This window comes from Oryzias latipes, chromosome 7 (assembly GCF_053564925.1).
Source record: "Oryzias latipes strain Hd-rR chromosome 7, Olatipes_Hd-rR_3.1".
Lineage (NCBI taxonomy): Eukaryota > Metazoa > Chordata > Actinopteri > Beloniformes > Adrianichthyidae > Oryzias > Oryzias latipes.
In genome coordinates this window covers 16,854,410-16,871,829 of record NC_136243.1, presented here as the reverse complement: position 1 = coordinate 16,871,829, position 17,420 = coordinate 16,854,410, and the positions used below count along the sequence as shown (strand labels likewise).

Here is a 17,420-nt window from a genome sequence, read left to right as displayed (position 1 = left end):
CACCTTTGACAATTTTTTTAACTGTTTGGAATTTTAAGAAGTACATTTAGTTGAATTAGTTTGAATCTCTGAACCATTTTTTTTCACTAAAAATAAGTAAATAAATTACATTGCTGTTTTTTCTTTCATAGTTTTTAGAGTGAGGCAGTACAGCTTGTTGCATTATGCTGAGCATCTGACTCCACTAAAAAGCAGTATTGAGCCAAGTTTGTTTGATCATTTTATTTAGTTATAACAAAATGCCAGTTTGCAAACAAGAAATAGATGCAAAAACATGTGTCAAACACAATAACAAATTGGTTTTAATAAAACAATGGCATCAGTATTTAAGGTTGATTTACAAAAATGTAATATACCTAGCACAAATAAAAATGATGGAAACAGGGACAATAATAATAATAATAATAATAATAATAATAATAATAATAATAATAATAATAATAATAATAATAAAGGGGAAATTATGGAAAAACACACGCAACCCCCTACCCACAAGATCGATAAAGAAATAAATTAATTCAACAAAAAACTGTGGGGGTGTGGTTTATATAGGCCTAACACGCCTTAAAGATTGGCATTGATCGTTTTTTCAACCTTTTTATTTTGTCGAAGGAGAGATTTGTTCTCAAAAACAGAATCAGTGATTCATTTGTTGAAGTTAGTGAATGGTTGCATTATTTTAGCAACCGCGTGTTAGTCTGACAAAATCCATGTTCCTGAGTTGATATTCCTCTCCAGGCCTGCAGGGGGCAGAAGAGTGTCGTAGCCCTGACAACAGGAGCAGAAGGAAGCGCACGTGAAGGTAAAGCAGCAGTGAGGCGCGGGGAGAAACATGGCGCTCACCGTGTGTGTTGCTCGTTTCTGTCGTCTGACTGGACGAACAGCGTCCACGCTGTCAACCGGATACCGGCGAGCCGTTAGTGTACCGGGGAGCAGCCGCTCCGTCTCCACAGCGGCCGCTAACTGTGAGTTAATGCTTTAGTCTCAGTGAAAGACTGATCCTCAGAGGTCAGTGCCCTTCACAGCCCGACATGAGGATGATGATGATCAGAGTTCACTTATGGGCTTTTCCTCACACAACGTCATGAAAACGTTTTACCCTTTGTAGTTTTTATGCTAGAGGTCACCTTTAATTACCAGATTTTTCCTGTGTTTTTCCTACAACAACTACAACACGTGTTGTCTGTTTTCCTGCTGTGTAATTGAATATAAAATCTGAAGTTGAAGCATTATTGGGGTACATAGATATTGTCCTGTAGTATAAAAGATTTCAGTTATATTTATCATACCCTTTGGATGTTGTAATGATTATACATTTCTGTTGTTTTTACCCACACAGATATTCAGTTCAAACTTGATGAGCGCACTGCCCACAGCAGCTTGGACCTCTTCAAAAAAGACACGGGTGTCATCTACCGCATGCTGGGCATAGACCCCACCCAGGTCCAGGACAACCCAGAGCGCTTCAGAGACTGGGCTGTTGTGTTCGGCGACGAGCACATCAGCAGCGGGAGACACTACTGGGAGGTGACGGTCAAAAAGTCCCAAGAGTTTCGCCTGGGCGTTGCAGAGGCCCAGATGTCCAGACACGACTGCGTGGGCACCAACAGCTCCTCCTGGGTGTTCGGCTACGCTCAGCGGAAGTGGTTTGCCATGACCAACAGAAAGACGGTCCCGGTGACACTGGTGGGGAAGCCGGAGCGCGTAGGAATCCTGCTGGACTATGAAGCAGGCCTCCTGGGGCTGGTGGACGTGGAGAACCCTCGGATCGTTTACGCACTCAGGGCTCGGTTCACTGCTCCTCTCTGCCCTGCATTTGGACTTTGGGACGGGGAGCTGCTCACTCACACCGGCTTAGAGGAGCCTGAAGGCCTCAAATGAATCTATCGACTGTAATGATTTTTGGGGCTTCAAAATGAATTTAGCTGCGTTGAAGACCTTAAGGAAAACAAAATCCTAACAGCATCCTAAATGACTGAGGAGGAAAGAAAAGCATTACATTCACTGGAAATCATTTTCAGCAACAGTGATTCATTTTCAGAATCATACTTACGAACAATGCAACTCTGTTCTTGGTGCATGCATATGCGTCTCATCTGTGTGTCAAAAACAGCTTTGAGTGTCTACGATGATTGAACTGAGAACAAAAAAGCTCAAAGATGTTTAGCTTTGAGAAACATTAGCTGCTAGGTCTATCATACCACTAAATTATTGTTTGTTTTTTAACACGCCATCAACCACCCAAAGCCTTTTCTTAGTGTCATTTATTGAATAAAATATTCTCACAGATGGTGTTTTCATCTTTATTCACCTTACATTGCATTTAGGGACTTATTTGAATGTAAATATTGTTAATATTGCACATGCCTACAGCAGAGTATTTACAGTGACAAACACAAATATAGCTCACAGAACAATACTGCTAACTTTATATGAAATATAAACATTAACTTAATTTGAGATCATTACTATTTGTATTTACAAAAGAAATGTTTACAAATACAATGTATTTACAGTATTTTATAATACTAAAAACTAGTGCATAATAGCTACTTAGACTGAAGAATGTGCAACGTAAAAGTGATCACAGAAGTCAGTACTGCTTTGGTTTTAGATACTTCTTCACAGCAAGTTTTTAAAGTTGGTGCATAAATTATAAAGTGTCCAGCTTTATGAACTTAAACCAGTTCTCAGGGTACTGAAGATAAAGTAGATGTGGGAATTAAATAAAAAAAAGTTATTTAGTTATATTTTTATATTGAAATGTACAGTATATTTCACATACATATGACCAAAAAATACTTAATTTTTTTGGGAAAATAAATCAGAGAATATTACAGTATTTACATGCTCAAAAACTCTACTAAATGTACAGTTATCTACAGTGTTTTTCTTCATAATGCTGATCCAACCAGTCACAAAAATATGCGTTGTTGAAGAAATGATACTCTCATTTTTACATTTCAAACAAAAGCCCTTATTTGTTGGTGTTTTGAAAAAAAGGTGGGTTGTATGCAAAATTCCCTTTTATTGTTAGAAGGCTGTCTCCTGAACTGCAGCTGTAGAAATCTGGTTGTATTTGACTAAATTTCACCACATTACTGTAAGTGATCTTAACCCTCTTGTTATCCTAGGCACTTTAACATTGGGAGTTGGGTCATCTAGACCCACTAGACAGTGCTCTGAACCTTTTTTCTTCAATGATTTGTGATCTTCACTGGTGTCCATGGATTACATGAAATCTTTCCACCTTTATCCACCTTTGTCATGGTAGGGAGAACACGTCAATGTAAGGGTGGGGTCATCTTAAGATAGCACAAGGTTTAAATGGTTTGACTTGTTTTGCCTTGCATCCTTGGTATGGTGTCATGAGATGAACTCCATCGTAAATTGATTAATAAATTAATTGCATCGAACACTCAGAATGACTAATGTTCACTGTTTTATGCCATGCGTGTGTGGAGAGTATGTTTTCTTCTCCTAATGGTGACATAAAAATATGAAAGGAGGAAAAATACTGAGCATGAAAGGACAAACAAAACGGATGTGAGTTTACAAGCTGATACAGAAAATAAAAATGACAAACCACTTTTGCCATACAGTAAAAAATTGCACTTTCAATGAGAAAAACAAAAAACTGTCACCAGTTTTTTTTTTGCAATCCACCAAAGGACAAGCAGACCATCTCCACCTGTGATTTACAGAGAGCTCTTCATGCTGTCTAGGGCGGCACTGTGCGCCTCTGGGCTGGTTGACGAGCGTTTCTCTACGTACTCATTCTGGTACTTTTGCAGGATAGAAACAACGGCGTCATGGCCAAACTGCATGGCATCATCGAGGGGGGTGTTGCCCCATCTGATAGACGACAGTTCAAACTTAGAAAAAAATGAGGTTGCAGTTTATGCAAATATCAGTGCGAATTCTTACCTGTCTTTTCCATGAGGATTCACTTTACATATCTCAGTTAGGAACATTACAGCTTCCTGGTGGCCTGGCAGATAAAAACAACAGGGGAACAAATGAGTATCAAAGCATCTACAATGTTGTAGAGAACTTTTCTGATTTTTGCATAAATGTCAGAGTCCATGCTATTGAAGTAAAAAATAGGCTGCTGTTGAGAGGTGTCACCTTCTGCAGCAGCAACGTGGAGCGCCGTGCGAGAGTCGTAGTCCCTCTGCTCCATGTCCACAGCAGAAAGGGCAAACCTGTCAGACAGCAAAGACAAAAAAAGAGGGACGCAGCCAGAAATATTACCGCTCAAGGACCAGAAAGTCGCAGTGGCGGACATAACACTTTTATCATTAAAAAGCAGAGACCATGCTGAAATTTTTTTCTACTTTTTTTCTTGAAAAAGCAAAGCTCTTTTCCTGTACCCATAAACTCAACATGCATGTATTACAGTCAAAACTTCCTGTTTGAGTGTGGACCATTAAAAATGGATCTATTTACTGAAATCAGCTGCTTAGTTTGGTTTATTCATAAATACAAGTTTGTGTTTATCTTACCTTCTCAGAGCAGATATGTCACCGCTGTATGCAGCAAACATCAGGTTTACCACTGATTTATTCTGATGGATTAATAACAAAACATTAATAAATCAGCTTTTCAAAAAGTCTTGTGACTTTTTGTGTTTACTGCTTTTAGTATCAATTTATAAGCATTTAAGCTTTAAGTCTTCCTTGCAATATTTTGTAACATTCAATGAACTTACTGGGTCATCATCTGATCGTCTCCTGGGATCGTGCTTCTTGTTGAAATGCCTCAGGTTGTCATAATTGTGGAAGCTGAAGTAAGACACAAGGTCCTGGCAGGAAGCAAATCAAAACTATTCAATAAAAGGACTTTTGCAACACCTTCTGCTTTACTGTTATTCAATATTAGAAACTTTAAAGAGCATACATTACAGAAGTGAATACCCCGAACACTGTTTCCAAGACGATCTAAAGGCGGGGACCAACACATCATGCCCATGACATTTGGAACCACCAGCAGCACGGCCCCGGAAACGCCAGATTTTGCTGGTAGGCCCACCTTAGGAAAACAGATGGTTATGAGAAAACAGAAGCTTGAAAGTGCCCTGTCTGAATTTTTCCTGGTTAATCTTCATGATCAGTCGACCCTTAACAAAAGTAAAGGTGCTCACATGAAAGGCGAACTGTCCGGAAAAGTCATACATGCCACAGGAGTGCATGAGACTCAGGGTGTTGCGCACAGCTTCAGCACTCAGTACACGATCACCTGTGATTGGACAAATCCCCCCATTGGCAAGCGTGGCAGCCATGACACTTCCTGACTCACAGGTGACCTCTATGGAGCACAACTGAAGAAAAAAACATAAGACTCCCTTCACATGTTGATTTACAGCATTAAAATTCCAGACTAAGCTTTTCAGCCTAGCCCAAATTATGTGTGTAAAGGAATTCCCCTAACTCTACATTAACATTGGTATCACATTTGATACATACATTTCACAGGGTTGATCCAAACATTTCTTACAAACCCATTGGATTCAACTTGTTGTTTTCTGTCCTGTAGTATATCAACAATCCACTGGGGGGCATACAGGGGCTTTTCCTGGCTGCCTCCGAAAAATCTCTTTTGGCGGAAAAGGTTTTTCAAATTTAATAACTTTATAGTAAGAATACCTAATCAATTCTTATACTTTTTTTTTAAATGAGTACTTGCTGTATTGAAGAAAGTTAAATGTTTTGATTATGTGAACAAAACCTACCAAATCACCCATTGTATCATAATTGATACTTTTTTATGTGTCATTTAAAAAATGAGATAAATTTAAGCCAATTTAAAATTCAAGAATTTATTGCAATTTTTAATGGATTTCATCAAAGGGTTTAAAAAGCTTTTTAATAAAAACAAGTATAATCTTCTGTTGATTATTTGATGCAGTGGGCCTCACAGGGTTAAAGCTGTCATGATAATATGAAAGAAATAAGGTTTTGGAATAGCTTTTTTTCTTGTAATACTTTAAAATATATTTTGCACAAAGACTACACAAAGAAAAACTATTATATTTAAAACAATATTTGTATGTTTGTAATTTGCTGTGACGTGGACATGGATAAGGACGTTGACAGGTAAAAATACACATACATGGCATCATATAGTATATAGGTTTAGTGCAATACATTTTTAAAAACACATACTTGATGATTTTTTTTTAAATATTTGAATTTTTAACTTGATGAAAGTGGTCAACTGACAAGCTGAAAACCTGTCAAGTCTCACCTGAAAGTAGAAGTCAAGTGCTGCCATCATATCTGCATTCTCTGGAAAACACTGCAACATTGATAGTCAGAGTCAGCATAAGCGGATTGAAAGAGGTAATCTAAATGTAAAAGAAGCTGTAAGACACTAAGACAGCAAACCTTTTTCTCTTTGAGGTAATAACCAATCGCGTAATTTCTATCGCCAGTCTCCCTCTCTGACTGGAAGCTGCAGGGAGAAGGATGCGTTTGAACATATTCAGTGATCAGCTGCACTAATTCTATTTAAAATAAAGGAGTGGAATCATTTATGAGTATATCTTACGTTGCATTGCTGAATCCCACATATTCTGCACCCACCATGCTTTTCAGGAACTCCATCACCTGTAGTGACATCACATTGGTTCGATGATAACAATAAAAAAATAAAAATTCAAAATTTAAATAAAAATAAAGCTTTTACTTACATGATCAAACCTCTCTGCTTTGTTTGCATTAGGCTGTGAAAGGAGGGAGGACATTATATCAGTTTCTGATGTGAGTCGGTGAGTCCCTGCAGATGGCAGTGTTTGAGTGCCTTCCCATGGAGACATGCTTTCGATTACACACTTGGTTGGGTGTCATTGTGTTACGTGGAAATGTTGTCACGCAGTGTGCCGGTCCATGTGTCAGCGTGCTCAATGTAGCGTGGGGCTGTTTATGGCTGTGCTTGAATTTCATGGACCAGTAAAAGAGCATTTCCAAGTTGTGCAGTAACCAAAATGAAATAGAACTCACATTCATATTTGACTCCTCAAAAATGGTCAAAGGCGGTATTAATAGTTAGAGTAACGCTGTGAATACAAAGGGAAATGACCCAAAATGAACTGTGCTGGTTTTCTGACATAAAATAAAATCGCCCCCTGTGTTCTCACTGACGTTTGAAAGAGCTGTGGTCACAAGGTCACCACTCTAGCATACCTTATCTCTGAGTGTGCATGACCTTCACGCCAAGTCATATGCAAATACATTACACAAACCTGTTTGTTCCAAACCCCTCTCCACTCTGCACACACGCAAGAAGAAGCAGGGCGGCAAACACAACCACCGCTTCTAAGGCTGCAATTGGGCGAAAGCACAAACGCACCTCTTATCCTCCCACTGCTGAACTTGACCCACATATGATAAGAGGACTCACAAATCTCTTTAGTCAAAGGTGAAACTTCAAAAGCCCAGAAAAGAAAACTCAGCCGTACGAAGCACCCTCTAATGTGTTTTAGTTTGTGTTGAAGCAAACAGGATTACAGCAAGTCGTGTTGTGGAGACCAGAATAGCAAGTGTGGCACCATGGTGTGTGCCTTTCATATAATAAACTGCATAATATTTCTAAATCTTTATTGCACTAAAAATACACTAATATGGTTTTGAATAAAACCACTCTGCTGTTTACACAGATTCTTCAGTCTTACATAATCACAACAAACAACAAGGTGCCAAGAAAATAACCTGCAGTTACACAAAGACAAAAATCTAATTTCATGTTCATTATACATTTACCGGTATGAAGCCCTTTGAGATCACTGTTGTTATAATATTGGGCTATATAAATAAAATAGAATTGAATAGAATTGAATTGAAATGAAGTGATGACATTCATGTATGGAAAACCATTACGAGTGAAAGCTTCTGGTTACCTCCCTTCGTTCCCCTTTCTTTGAACTGGTATCCATTACAGTGTTGTACATTGGGGCCTTAGCAGGGGGTTGTGTTCACAGCCCCCAAACCCTCAGCTGCCCTTTGCCCTTCCTAGAGATCTCCAATTCCAAAAACCTCAGAGGGGCCAAGTCTATTCTGACTGACTCTTCACACAAAGACAACATGTCCCTGATCAAGGACCTCAGGCAGAATGTCATCCACATGTCTTTCACTATTCTATTCTATTCTATTCTATTCTATTCTATTCTATTCTATTCTATTCTATTCTATTCTATTCTATTCTATTCTATTCTGTATTTACTTTCTGAAAAACAAACTTTTAAATTCAGTGAATATAAATGATCAATTGTGCGGGGATATCTTTAGATGTTACCTTAATCAAAGAACTGATGACAATGGCTCCAGCGTTCACCATGGGGTTATGTGGTTTATCTGCATAGTAAATAAAAGCATGCTGTCACTGATTTTCCCCCAACCACAAGTGAAAAAAGAAAAAGAAAAAAACATTAAGCAATTAATAACTTGAGTCAGAAAAAAATAGTTAAAAAATCTATGTAAACTCCATCAGGAGACATTTTATTTCATGCAAACTAGCTGATTTGTTAATTCTCTGTTTTTTTATTTAAGAAAATAAATGAATGAGTTTGTATTAATTAGAACCCAAAAGGTGAGCAGCGTAACATTGGAATGTTAGTGCACAGAGGAAAACTGGTGTTGTTGTACACTTGCCTTCTTCATTTAGCGACAGTTTGTTGAATTTAAATCCGCTGGGCTCTTTGCCCACAAACCGGTGAACGTGCTCGCTGCCGAGCTCGTGAACAGCAATGGCATACTCCAGAGGCTTCACACACGACTGCATGCAGAAGGGGACCTTAGTGTTGCCGACACTGTGCCTGCATTGTAGGAATAGAGGACAGTAGCTACACAAAGTGGAGACTACAGAATGGGAAAAATAAATATATGAAATTCTGACAGATGCCACACCTCTGTCCATCGATGGTGCACAGAGATACACCCCAAAGGTCGGGGCTGAACTTAGCCAGCTGAGGGATATAATCAGCCACCTGAGTGAAGACATGATGCACCTACTAAATGATTCTCCGCACACACATATTTGTAAGTGTCTCCGTCACTTACCTGCCCTCCATCTTGATGCTTTGCACTTTCATATATCTTATCGATCTGGTGGGTGAACTGTTCAAAGTCAGGGATGATGAAATGTTTTCTGAACGCATTTGTCAACAACATGACGTTGTTGCCCACACACCTACAAGAAAACACAAGAGGAAAACAATGTATGTGCAGTACAGATTCTTCTCATTTTGATCCAAACTATTATTTCAGAATACTTACAAATTATTTTTAAAAATTGAGTTTTTAAAATATTGTTCAAACCTAAAAATACAGTATTAAAGACAAAGGCGTTGCTTTGAACAGAATCTTTTCCCAGAGGAATACAATACAAAATATTTTGCAAACGTCTTATGGGGATAACTGCAATTAAAGCAAAGTACAAGTGAAAAAAAGGGGAGCGAATTTCCAGTTTTTGAAGAAGCCAATCCCATACATTATTAAAACATTTCATTGCTCTGGTTTATCCAGCAATGCTGCATGCTTTCAAGAAACGGTAAGCCCGTCTTCTGCTCACTATCTGACTTATCTGTGTGGAAAAGGGAGATTTTAAGGTGCCATAAAAAGAGAACTTCCATTATCTACACAGGTGACTTTGTAAGAAAAAAAATCAAAAATAGGTCAGTCTATCTTGTAGCATGGACTTTCTGAAGTGATTGAGGGCCTCAGAATGTAAAAGACTAAAGAGGAACAAAAAACCCAATGGGTGATTATTTTTTAACTGGAAGGGGAAGATACACCACTGTGTTAATTTAGAAAATGACACCATTAGGACGGCAGGAGGGCTGGTGCTTATGGGCCTGTTGAACCTGTTGAGGTAACTACCACTCTGCAGCTCAGCCTTTCATTACCAGCTGCAGAGACCCTCTGTCCTCCTCCACCGTCCATGTTCTGGCTGACATGCCTGTGTGGGAATATAGATCACGGCAGCTGTCAGCTCCACGGCTCCTGTGTCTGTCAGTCCCGTGGCCTCAAATAGCGCTGACCACCAATCCCCTTCCTTACATAAGAGCAGATTCCCAGAGATCATATATCATGACCTGCACACCTGAATCCTGTCCCGCACAGTCAGTCTTCCTTGTACATAGATACACAAGGCCATTCTTACCTTCTGAAAAGCGTCTTGTCTATCAAGACCGATCCAGAGGAGTCGTGTGAGGACTGCCGCATCTGATGGATGCCGTGCTGCAGTCGGGGGTCGGATGGCTGCAATCCTGTTTTTTTCAAAGCCTGGAAAAGAAAAGAGGGTAACTTGCTTCACAGAGAATACAAGTTCATTGGTGACATAATTTATGAAGACACGGATGTATGTAACTGAAAGGGGGGCGTTAAAGGTCACTGAATGAAGCATGTGGGTCTCCTTTAGGGACACCACGTGCACAGGCCTCCTGACCGCACAGAATGGACTGTTTTTGTTCTGTGTCACTCATCAGAACTGATAAGTGTCTCTAAGGACTCACAGAACCCAAAACTTTGCCCACCAGTTTCAGCTCCAGGACGTCATTGATTCAAATATGCATCAATAACCACAATTTAGCATCTAAATGAAAGCAAAAACACACGTGATTTTTAAAAATAATTTCAAGTGTAATGTTGAGGGCCGAAATATGAATATTTTGTGATGTCTCTCTGATATTTTTTGAGTTTCAAACTTTAAACGACTGCATAAATATTTTTTTTTAATTCTCTATTTTACCATTAAAGTTCTGACATTGATTTTCATGCAATTCTCGATTGAAAATCTTACCTAACTTTCGCTAAACAGCTTTTGGGTCAAAGGGAGTTTACAGAATGTGCTTAGTATTCTGTAACATATTGATCAGCGCTGTTAGCATCATCTACCTTCTCCTGCACTGCTTATTCAAACACATCCACTCAACTGTGATGTAACACGCTGCCACCTGTGTTGACACAAGAGCTTTCTCCTAAAAGCATGCCTGTTTTTCAAACGACTGAGGTCACCAAGCTACCAGACGTAAGCATAGCCATGCGTTTATGGGCCACAACTCATACAAAAAGGAAAAGAAAAAAAAACAGATTTTTTTGCCTTAATTGGTGATACATTTTAATTTTGACAAAAACTAAAACACATTTTGGAGGACTTAATTATGTATTCCTTTTTAAATGTGTCTTGGTTATTCACTGTGAAATGTTTATGCCTCATTAAGATCAAATTTACTTTCTCAACATGCTTGTTTTTAACGGGTTAATAGTTTGTTCAATACAATTCTAATGACGTCTGCCAGTACAACATAAAAGACCAAATGTATATCGGTAATTAAAGACTAGACATAATTAAACTGCAGTTTGAAAAAGGAACATTGCTCCCTGAGTGTAATTACTTTGGTCCATGGTGTCACAGCTTCTATATTTAGTCAGGTTTCATAAGAAAATCCCTGAAGACATTTTAAACCTCAACCTGGAATCTGCTGGAGATGCTCAGGCTTTCTGTTGCAGGCTTCCATGTGTTAATCCTGATCAATTTAACTAAAGACTGAGTAATTTTTGGAGAAACATATCTGTAGGAGCCGTGGATTATCACACATTTTGTGGATTTTCACATGTGCCACCGGAAGTCCAGGCATCTCCAGCTGTGACGGAGGACGTGTGAATGCTGACTCACTGAGATGAACTGGGAAAAGGGGATCATCTCTTTGCCATCCGTGATGGTGTAGAAAAGCAAGTCCACCATGCTGAACATCAGGCGCCTTCTGTCGAAAACACAAACACAGAGGTTGCTAATCTTGAAATTGGATGAGCGCCCATCTATTGATTCAAAACAGCAACGAGCTTGGGTCAACATCGTGGTTCCAAGAAAAATAGTGGCACATTTCCAGGTCAGGTTATCACATGGACTTCGAATTAGTTTGAAATCATAAAAATTATAGAAAAAAAGCAAAACAAATGTATGTGGTCTAGCATGCTTTAAAGCTGAAAATGATACACCGTGATCATGACCTGTACAATGTGCACGTTTCTAAGACAACCGGAAAACCAAGTGTGTTCACACAAAGTCTTAATGGTAAAGCTGGGGGGGGGGATAACTTCTGAGCTCTCAAACTGCACACATGTGAGCCAGATTTGCTGTGTCAATTTTACTGAAGCATCAAAGGATGTTGAGCTTGTGTTATTCGTCAATGTATTGAGGAATCGTCAGCGTATTGATCAGAACGATGATGCATCTGCACCACAGTACCATCATACCTGCCACACTTTCAGCTTCTGTTTAACTGGCCATTGATGTGAATCTTCAATTACTAAATTTTGAGGCTGCAGCAAAACAAAAAGAACAAAGGTATTCAGACGTGGTTTTGGTGGGCTGCTGAGGTTCAATCTGGAGCTTCAAATAAGAAAGAGAATCGAAGTGGTTGTACAGAATTAGTTTTTTATAAGCACAGCCATCTCTAGGAGTTTATAGATTATAGTCTTGAAACAAGAGACTAGAGAAAATCTGGAGAACTTTCAGCTCAAATGACCCTTCAAACTCAAACTATCCTGCAGAAAACCATTTATAAATGCACAACCCCTTCTAGCAGACTGGTTGTGTGAGTCACAGAAAATACCATGTTCTTGGCCTCAGTTGAAAATGTAAAAGTTCATTTTGTTCATTGTAAAATTACTTTGGAGGAAAAATAAGGGTTAGTGATGGTTTTTTTTTGTGTTTCAGCATTACACAAGTATTTTATAGAGTAGTCAATCCACAACACTGCAATAAATTGATAAAATTGTTTTCATGTTTTCTGTCAAGTTAGTGTGCATATTGGAGGCATGAGGAATGCAAAAACTGTCAACTGTGTCAAAGATGAATGCCAAAAGTGGTAGAATCTGTGAACAACAACTGTCTGGTGTAAAGAGTTGACAAAAAATTCTATATATGATGTTGATGGAAGAGAGTTCCAACTGATAGTCTAATCTATTTTTTTTTTTTTTTAAGATTTAAGCTTATCTCTGTAACATTTAAGCGTAGTGAAGGATTTGAGCTGCAAAATAGGCAGATAGGTGTGAAGAAAACAGGGGCTTTCATGTGGCCCAGAAACAGGTGTAAACAAGGAGATAAGGGACGAACAAAGACAATTAAAGACTAAAGATCTGGAACTCAGGAGATGCAACCTTGGAGTATAAATACTGAGAAAGATAAAGAAGTACAGGTGATGCAACATCATTCCAAGCAACTTGATGCAGATTTGCCAATAAGCAAATAAAGCATATCTGTGAAAATACAGACAGGAAGCAAAACAAAACAAAAAAGTACTTCACAGAATTGACCATATATAGGTTAAATTACGCAAAAAGTACATTTCTAAAAACAACAAATCTCAATGTATGTAAAAGAAGTATCAAAATAAATAACATTTAAAGTGGAAAATCAGTTAAATGATCAGGTGTAGGCACTCATACAAACCAAATACAGGTTTACATTAAATGTAAGGATTTAATATACAGTATTACATATTGTTTACACATACATAATGTGTTTCTTTGACAATAACTATGATAATAGACAGCATTGCATTAATAACCAAACATTTGCTTGAATTTCTGGGGAAAATAGCTTTTAAAAAATGTATTCTGTAATTAATTTAGCTACATTATAGGCTGGAATATTTTTTTAATAAAAAATGTAAAGTTAGCTGCAGCCACTTTTAGGTTTTGTAAGATAAACACCCTTTTGTCAAACACTTGATCAAAGATACTGCTGCTTTTTGGTGGTGTTGAAAGTCTGCTGCCACCTACTTGTCTTGTTCTTGGTCCAATTCGGGGCCAGGTTGTTTGTGAAAGGCCCTCAGTGTGTGGGATGATGCTGCCCATTTGAGGAGGGAAGCAGGTTGCTGACTCCTGAGCAGGTCTGGTCCAACTCTGCCAGGGAGAACTTCACTCTTAAGCAGCTTCAGGACTCCTGGACTGGTTGTCTTTAGATTTTTTAGGCAGTGCATTATGAGCAGAGGGGCTTATCTGGTGTGACTGGATAGAGTTTGGTTTGTGTTGTTTTCCTCCCTTCCAACTAGATGTGCTTGGTGCCCTTTGGTCCTCGGGGCTTTAATAGCAGCTGCAGTCTGGATCTTGTACAGAACAGGCGTTAGCATGGGGGCGGAGCCTGCCTTAAGGGGGGTTCAGTGACCTGCAGACTCTCAACACGTGCGCGTGTTTGAGACAGCTGACCATTGGAGAATGTGATCATGACATTCACTAACTTTTATTTACATATGTATTTTGGGTCTTTCAGAATAGAATGTGGTTCATAAATTCATTTATTCATTTGAATTCAGCATTTTAGTATTGTAATGAAAAACAACATGGATTTTTTTTAAACTAAAGAAAAGTAAAACACTCTTTAAAGAAGCTTTTTTGTTACAATTATTATTATTTTGTTTAGATGTCACTGATTTAGTGGAGATAAAAATATACAGTTTAGCTATAGCATAAAATACGGAAGAAGAAGCAATAAATTAGGTGTATTTTATTTTATTTTTGATTCGGTGATCATCCATCCAAGGACTAAACCTGCTCAATTTCCAAATTCAGAAGTTATCGTAGACACAGAGATTGTATCACCCAAACGTTAAAATATTAAAGAACTACTGTAAGAAAAACGTTCGTTTTTTATTCTTCCATTCTAATTTATTATTTGTTTTGATTCACAATCAATAAAGTTAACTCATAAGATTTTTTTTTAGTTTAAATCTGCATGTGGAACATTTCTTTTTTTCCCACCGTCTACAGATGGAAGTTTCTCTTGCTGAGACGCAGTGACACCACATGGTGGGTTTCCCTCATTGTTTTTCTAACTCTTCCCTGTCTGCTCCACTAGGTGGCGCACTCACTCCAGTATCCTTGACCTCAGCCCGGTTTTGATGTTTAATACGGTTGTTTTAGACTAAGAAAAGGTCGGAGATTCTTCCTCTCTGGAGACTTTTTCTTCTGAAACATAAATATTTTAGTGTTTCTCTATGAAAATTTTTGAAATTTGAGGTCCAGCTGTCTGCTTTTGATCGTAGCTGCTCTGCATGATACTCAGCAAGGTGCATAAGACACTTTAAGGTTTTTTTAATAATGAAATTCTTCTTTTGTGTGTGGAAATTTTATGTAGTTGTAAAAAAAATAATGTTAGCCAGAATTAACAGTTTCCTAGTTGAATTAAAAAGAAAGTGTATTTGGTGATGTTTTCATACAATTATTTCTTTTTTTATTTTGATTTAGCTCTTGTTTGCTTCAATTTTCCCAGACTTTTCAAAATACATCAAGCTAGGACTTTTAACAGCAATAGGTGACATTATCTTTCATACCAAATAATTAATGTTTCTGCAGTCTCTGCTCATATCCTCTTCATTTTTAGGCATGTGACTTCTCCAAAGGGTGCACACCAACCGATGGCCTCTCCGCGCCACTTCTGCCGGTTGTAGCTTCTCTGTTTCAGAGGAAAATGTTTTCCATTCCTGGGCCAGTGAATGCCACCTTTGTCTCTTCATCCTCCATCTTATGTGAAAAAAGCCCCCCTTGCTGCACCCACCAAGCCTGCACAAACTTAACCTCTCCCCCCTCCACCTCACACAGGAAAAGAAACATACAGGGTCTGGTACTTTGATTTTGTCTGTAATTTGGAGGCTAAAGCTCCGGCCGAGAGGCCAATTTTAGAGCTTAATGAAAAAGAACAGTGATGTTGAGTGTTTATATTTGACTGAGCATATTTTTAGAACTGATCGGACAGAGATGCTACTTTTGAATCGTAAATCAAAACATATAAAACGATCTGATCACAAATGCAGACAACAAAGAGTCTAAGAACTGGGAGCAGATCAGGGGATGAACACAAGTTTGCAGTGTGTCAAAAATTTCTCAATTAAGGGAAAAGACTAACTCATTCAGTCTTTATTTTAGAAACCATTCGTAGAAACTTTATTTAAATATGAACGCTCTAGAGCTGAAACCAGTCCACTTGAACTTGAAGCGTTGGTAAAATGATGATGCAAACATCTACAAAAGTCACAAGGTTTGTTGGTTCTTTGTTTTTTTTTTATACTCATCAGGATAGAAAAGTAGCTAACTCAGTCTTTTATTAGCATAGGGACCATACAAAAGTGTATGTTTACATGACTCATCGATTCATAGTGAGCCTATTTTTCAGCCATTTTGGATGAATGATGACTGAATTGATAAGTCAATTGAGTCAATTTCCCCAAACCTGCAAACAAATGAAACGCAGAGGAAGTAAAAACTACCTGTCAATCAAATAAACACAGCCCATTTGAGATAATCTTTAAGTAAAAGGTTAAAATAAATTTTGTAATATGACAATTATCCGGAATATTAAATCTCACCACAGAGGTGAAACAAAGATTTCAGTAACAGACTGTATGCCTATTTCATTTGTAAAGATGCTTGTGCAATGAACCACCCACTAATTACTTGTTGGTTCATTTGTTTTTAAACTGGCATCTAACTGGAAATTCAAGTGTGCACATGTGAGTCAGAAACATCATGTTATCAGTGTTTTGCATATGTAGCAAGTCAATTCAACTCAATTCATTTTATTTTATTTATGTAGCCCAACACTATAACATAGTTGTGATTGCTAAACAGACTAAACTACACTGGCCATCCCTGCCCCTTAGACCCTCCTTCTCAAAAAGGGAAAATTCCTAAAAAAGAACGAAGAAGGGACAGGGATGCCCACATTTGATTTAGATTTTTTGATTTTATTGATTTATTTCAAGCATTGTAGTCAAAGCAATAAAGAATTTACACATATTTATCAAACTTATTACAGAAATGATGAAATGCATAGATTTAAAAGACAGAAAACAAAACAAAAATGTCACTTAAATCACATTTGCTTAATTAAATACAGTGATCATTAACTGAGGTATAAGTAGAGTTTGATTTATTGCTTGAAAAGGAGTGGGAAGAAGCAAGTTTATATAATCCCACCCCTACTGAGTTCATTCATTTGATAGTTTTACAGTGTTTTAAATCCGGTTCTGATCAGATAGATTCTCTTGAAGTAACAAAATCCAGTGCCCATTAATGATTGATGATCTTCAAAAAACATTCATTCATGATTTCAGTAAACAGTAACGATACCGGTATGTAATAATAATTGATTATCAGTAGAACACATGATAACATTAAACCAGAAATTATTGCTACATATTGCAGATCAAGGAAACAAAATTAATTGCTTATTGATTGTAATTTAAACATTTCAGTAATCATTTTTGCACATTACAATGTAACACTCAGTGGTTGTAATTAAAAGAGCTTTGATTATTTCACCACAATCAAGTTCACACATGAAGGAGGTTTCCTCTCCCAGGATGGACAGGCGATATGGCAGGACTGCTAAAGAAGCATATCTAACTCTACAACTACAGT

The 17,420-nt window shown here is 38.0% G+C and overlaps 2 protein-coding genes across 2 annotated transcripts; one reads left to right on the top strand and one right to left on the bottom strand.

The window, feature by feature from the left end:
• Positions 1-762: 762 nt before the first annotated feature.
• Positions 763-2,289, top strand: spryd4 (SPRY domain containing 4). The gene is made up of 2 exons (XM_004070816.5): positions 763-965; positions 1,340-2,289. Exons 1-2 carry the CDS (start codon positions 833-835, stop codon positions 1,879-1,881), a joined length of 675 nt encoding a protein of 224 aa, XP_004070864.1. The 5' UTR covers positions 763-832; the 3' UTR covers positions 1,882-2,289.
• LOC101162292 (glutaminase kidney isoform, mitochondrial) lies at positions 2,250-14,102 on the bottom strand. Its single transcript, XM_004070912.5, has 18 exons — positions 13,785-14,102; positions 11,674-11,761; positions 10,159-10,280; positions 9,057-9,186; positions 8,904-8,983; positions 8,649-8,812; positions 8,293-8,351; positions 6,692-6,724; positions 6,550-6,608; positions 6,387-6,453; positions 6,247-6,297; positions 5,144-5,320; positions 4,900-5,031; positions 4,712-4,804; positions 4,506-4,567; positions 4,129-4,205; positions 3,928-3,991; positions 2,250-3,855 (listed from the first exon to the last, which is right to left on the bottom strand). Exons 1-18 carry the CDS (start codon positions 13,982-13,984, stop codon positions 3,699-3,701), a joined length of 1,815 nt encoding a protein of 604 aa, XP_004070960.1. The 5' UTR covers positions 13,985-14,102; the 3' UTR covers positions 2,250-3,698.
• Positions 14,103-17,420: the final 3,318 nt, after the last annotated feature.

Coding starts and splice junctions, on each gene's coding strand:
- LOC101162292 (XM_004070912.5), bottom strand. CDS start 13,984: ATGCACTGCCTAAAAAATCTAAAGACAACCAGTCCAGGAGTCCTGAAG. Junction 4,805..4,899: donor GGGGTATTCACTTCTGTAAT/GTATGCTCTTTA, acceptor GCTTCCTGCCAG/GACCTTGTGTCTTACTTCAG. Junction 4,568..4,711: donor GACGATCAGATGATGACCCA/GTAAGTTCATTG, acceptor TTAATCCATCAG/AATAAATCAGTGGTAAACCT.
- spryd4 (XM_004070816.5), top strand. CDS start 833: ATGGCGCTCACCGTGTGTGTTGCTCGTTTCTGTCGTCTGACTGGACGA. Junction 966..1,339: donor CTCCACAGCGGCCGCTAACT/GTGAGTTAATGC, acceptor TTACCCACACAG/ATATTCAGTTCAAACTTGAT.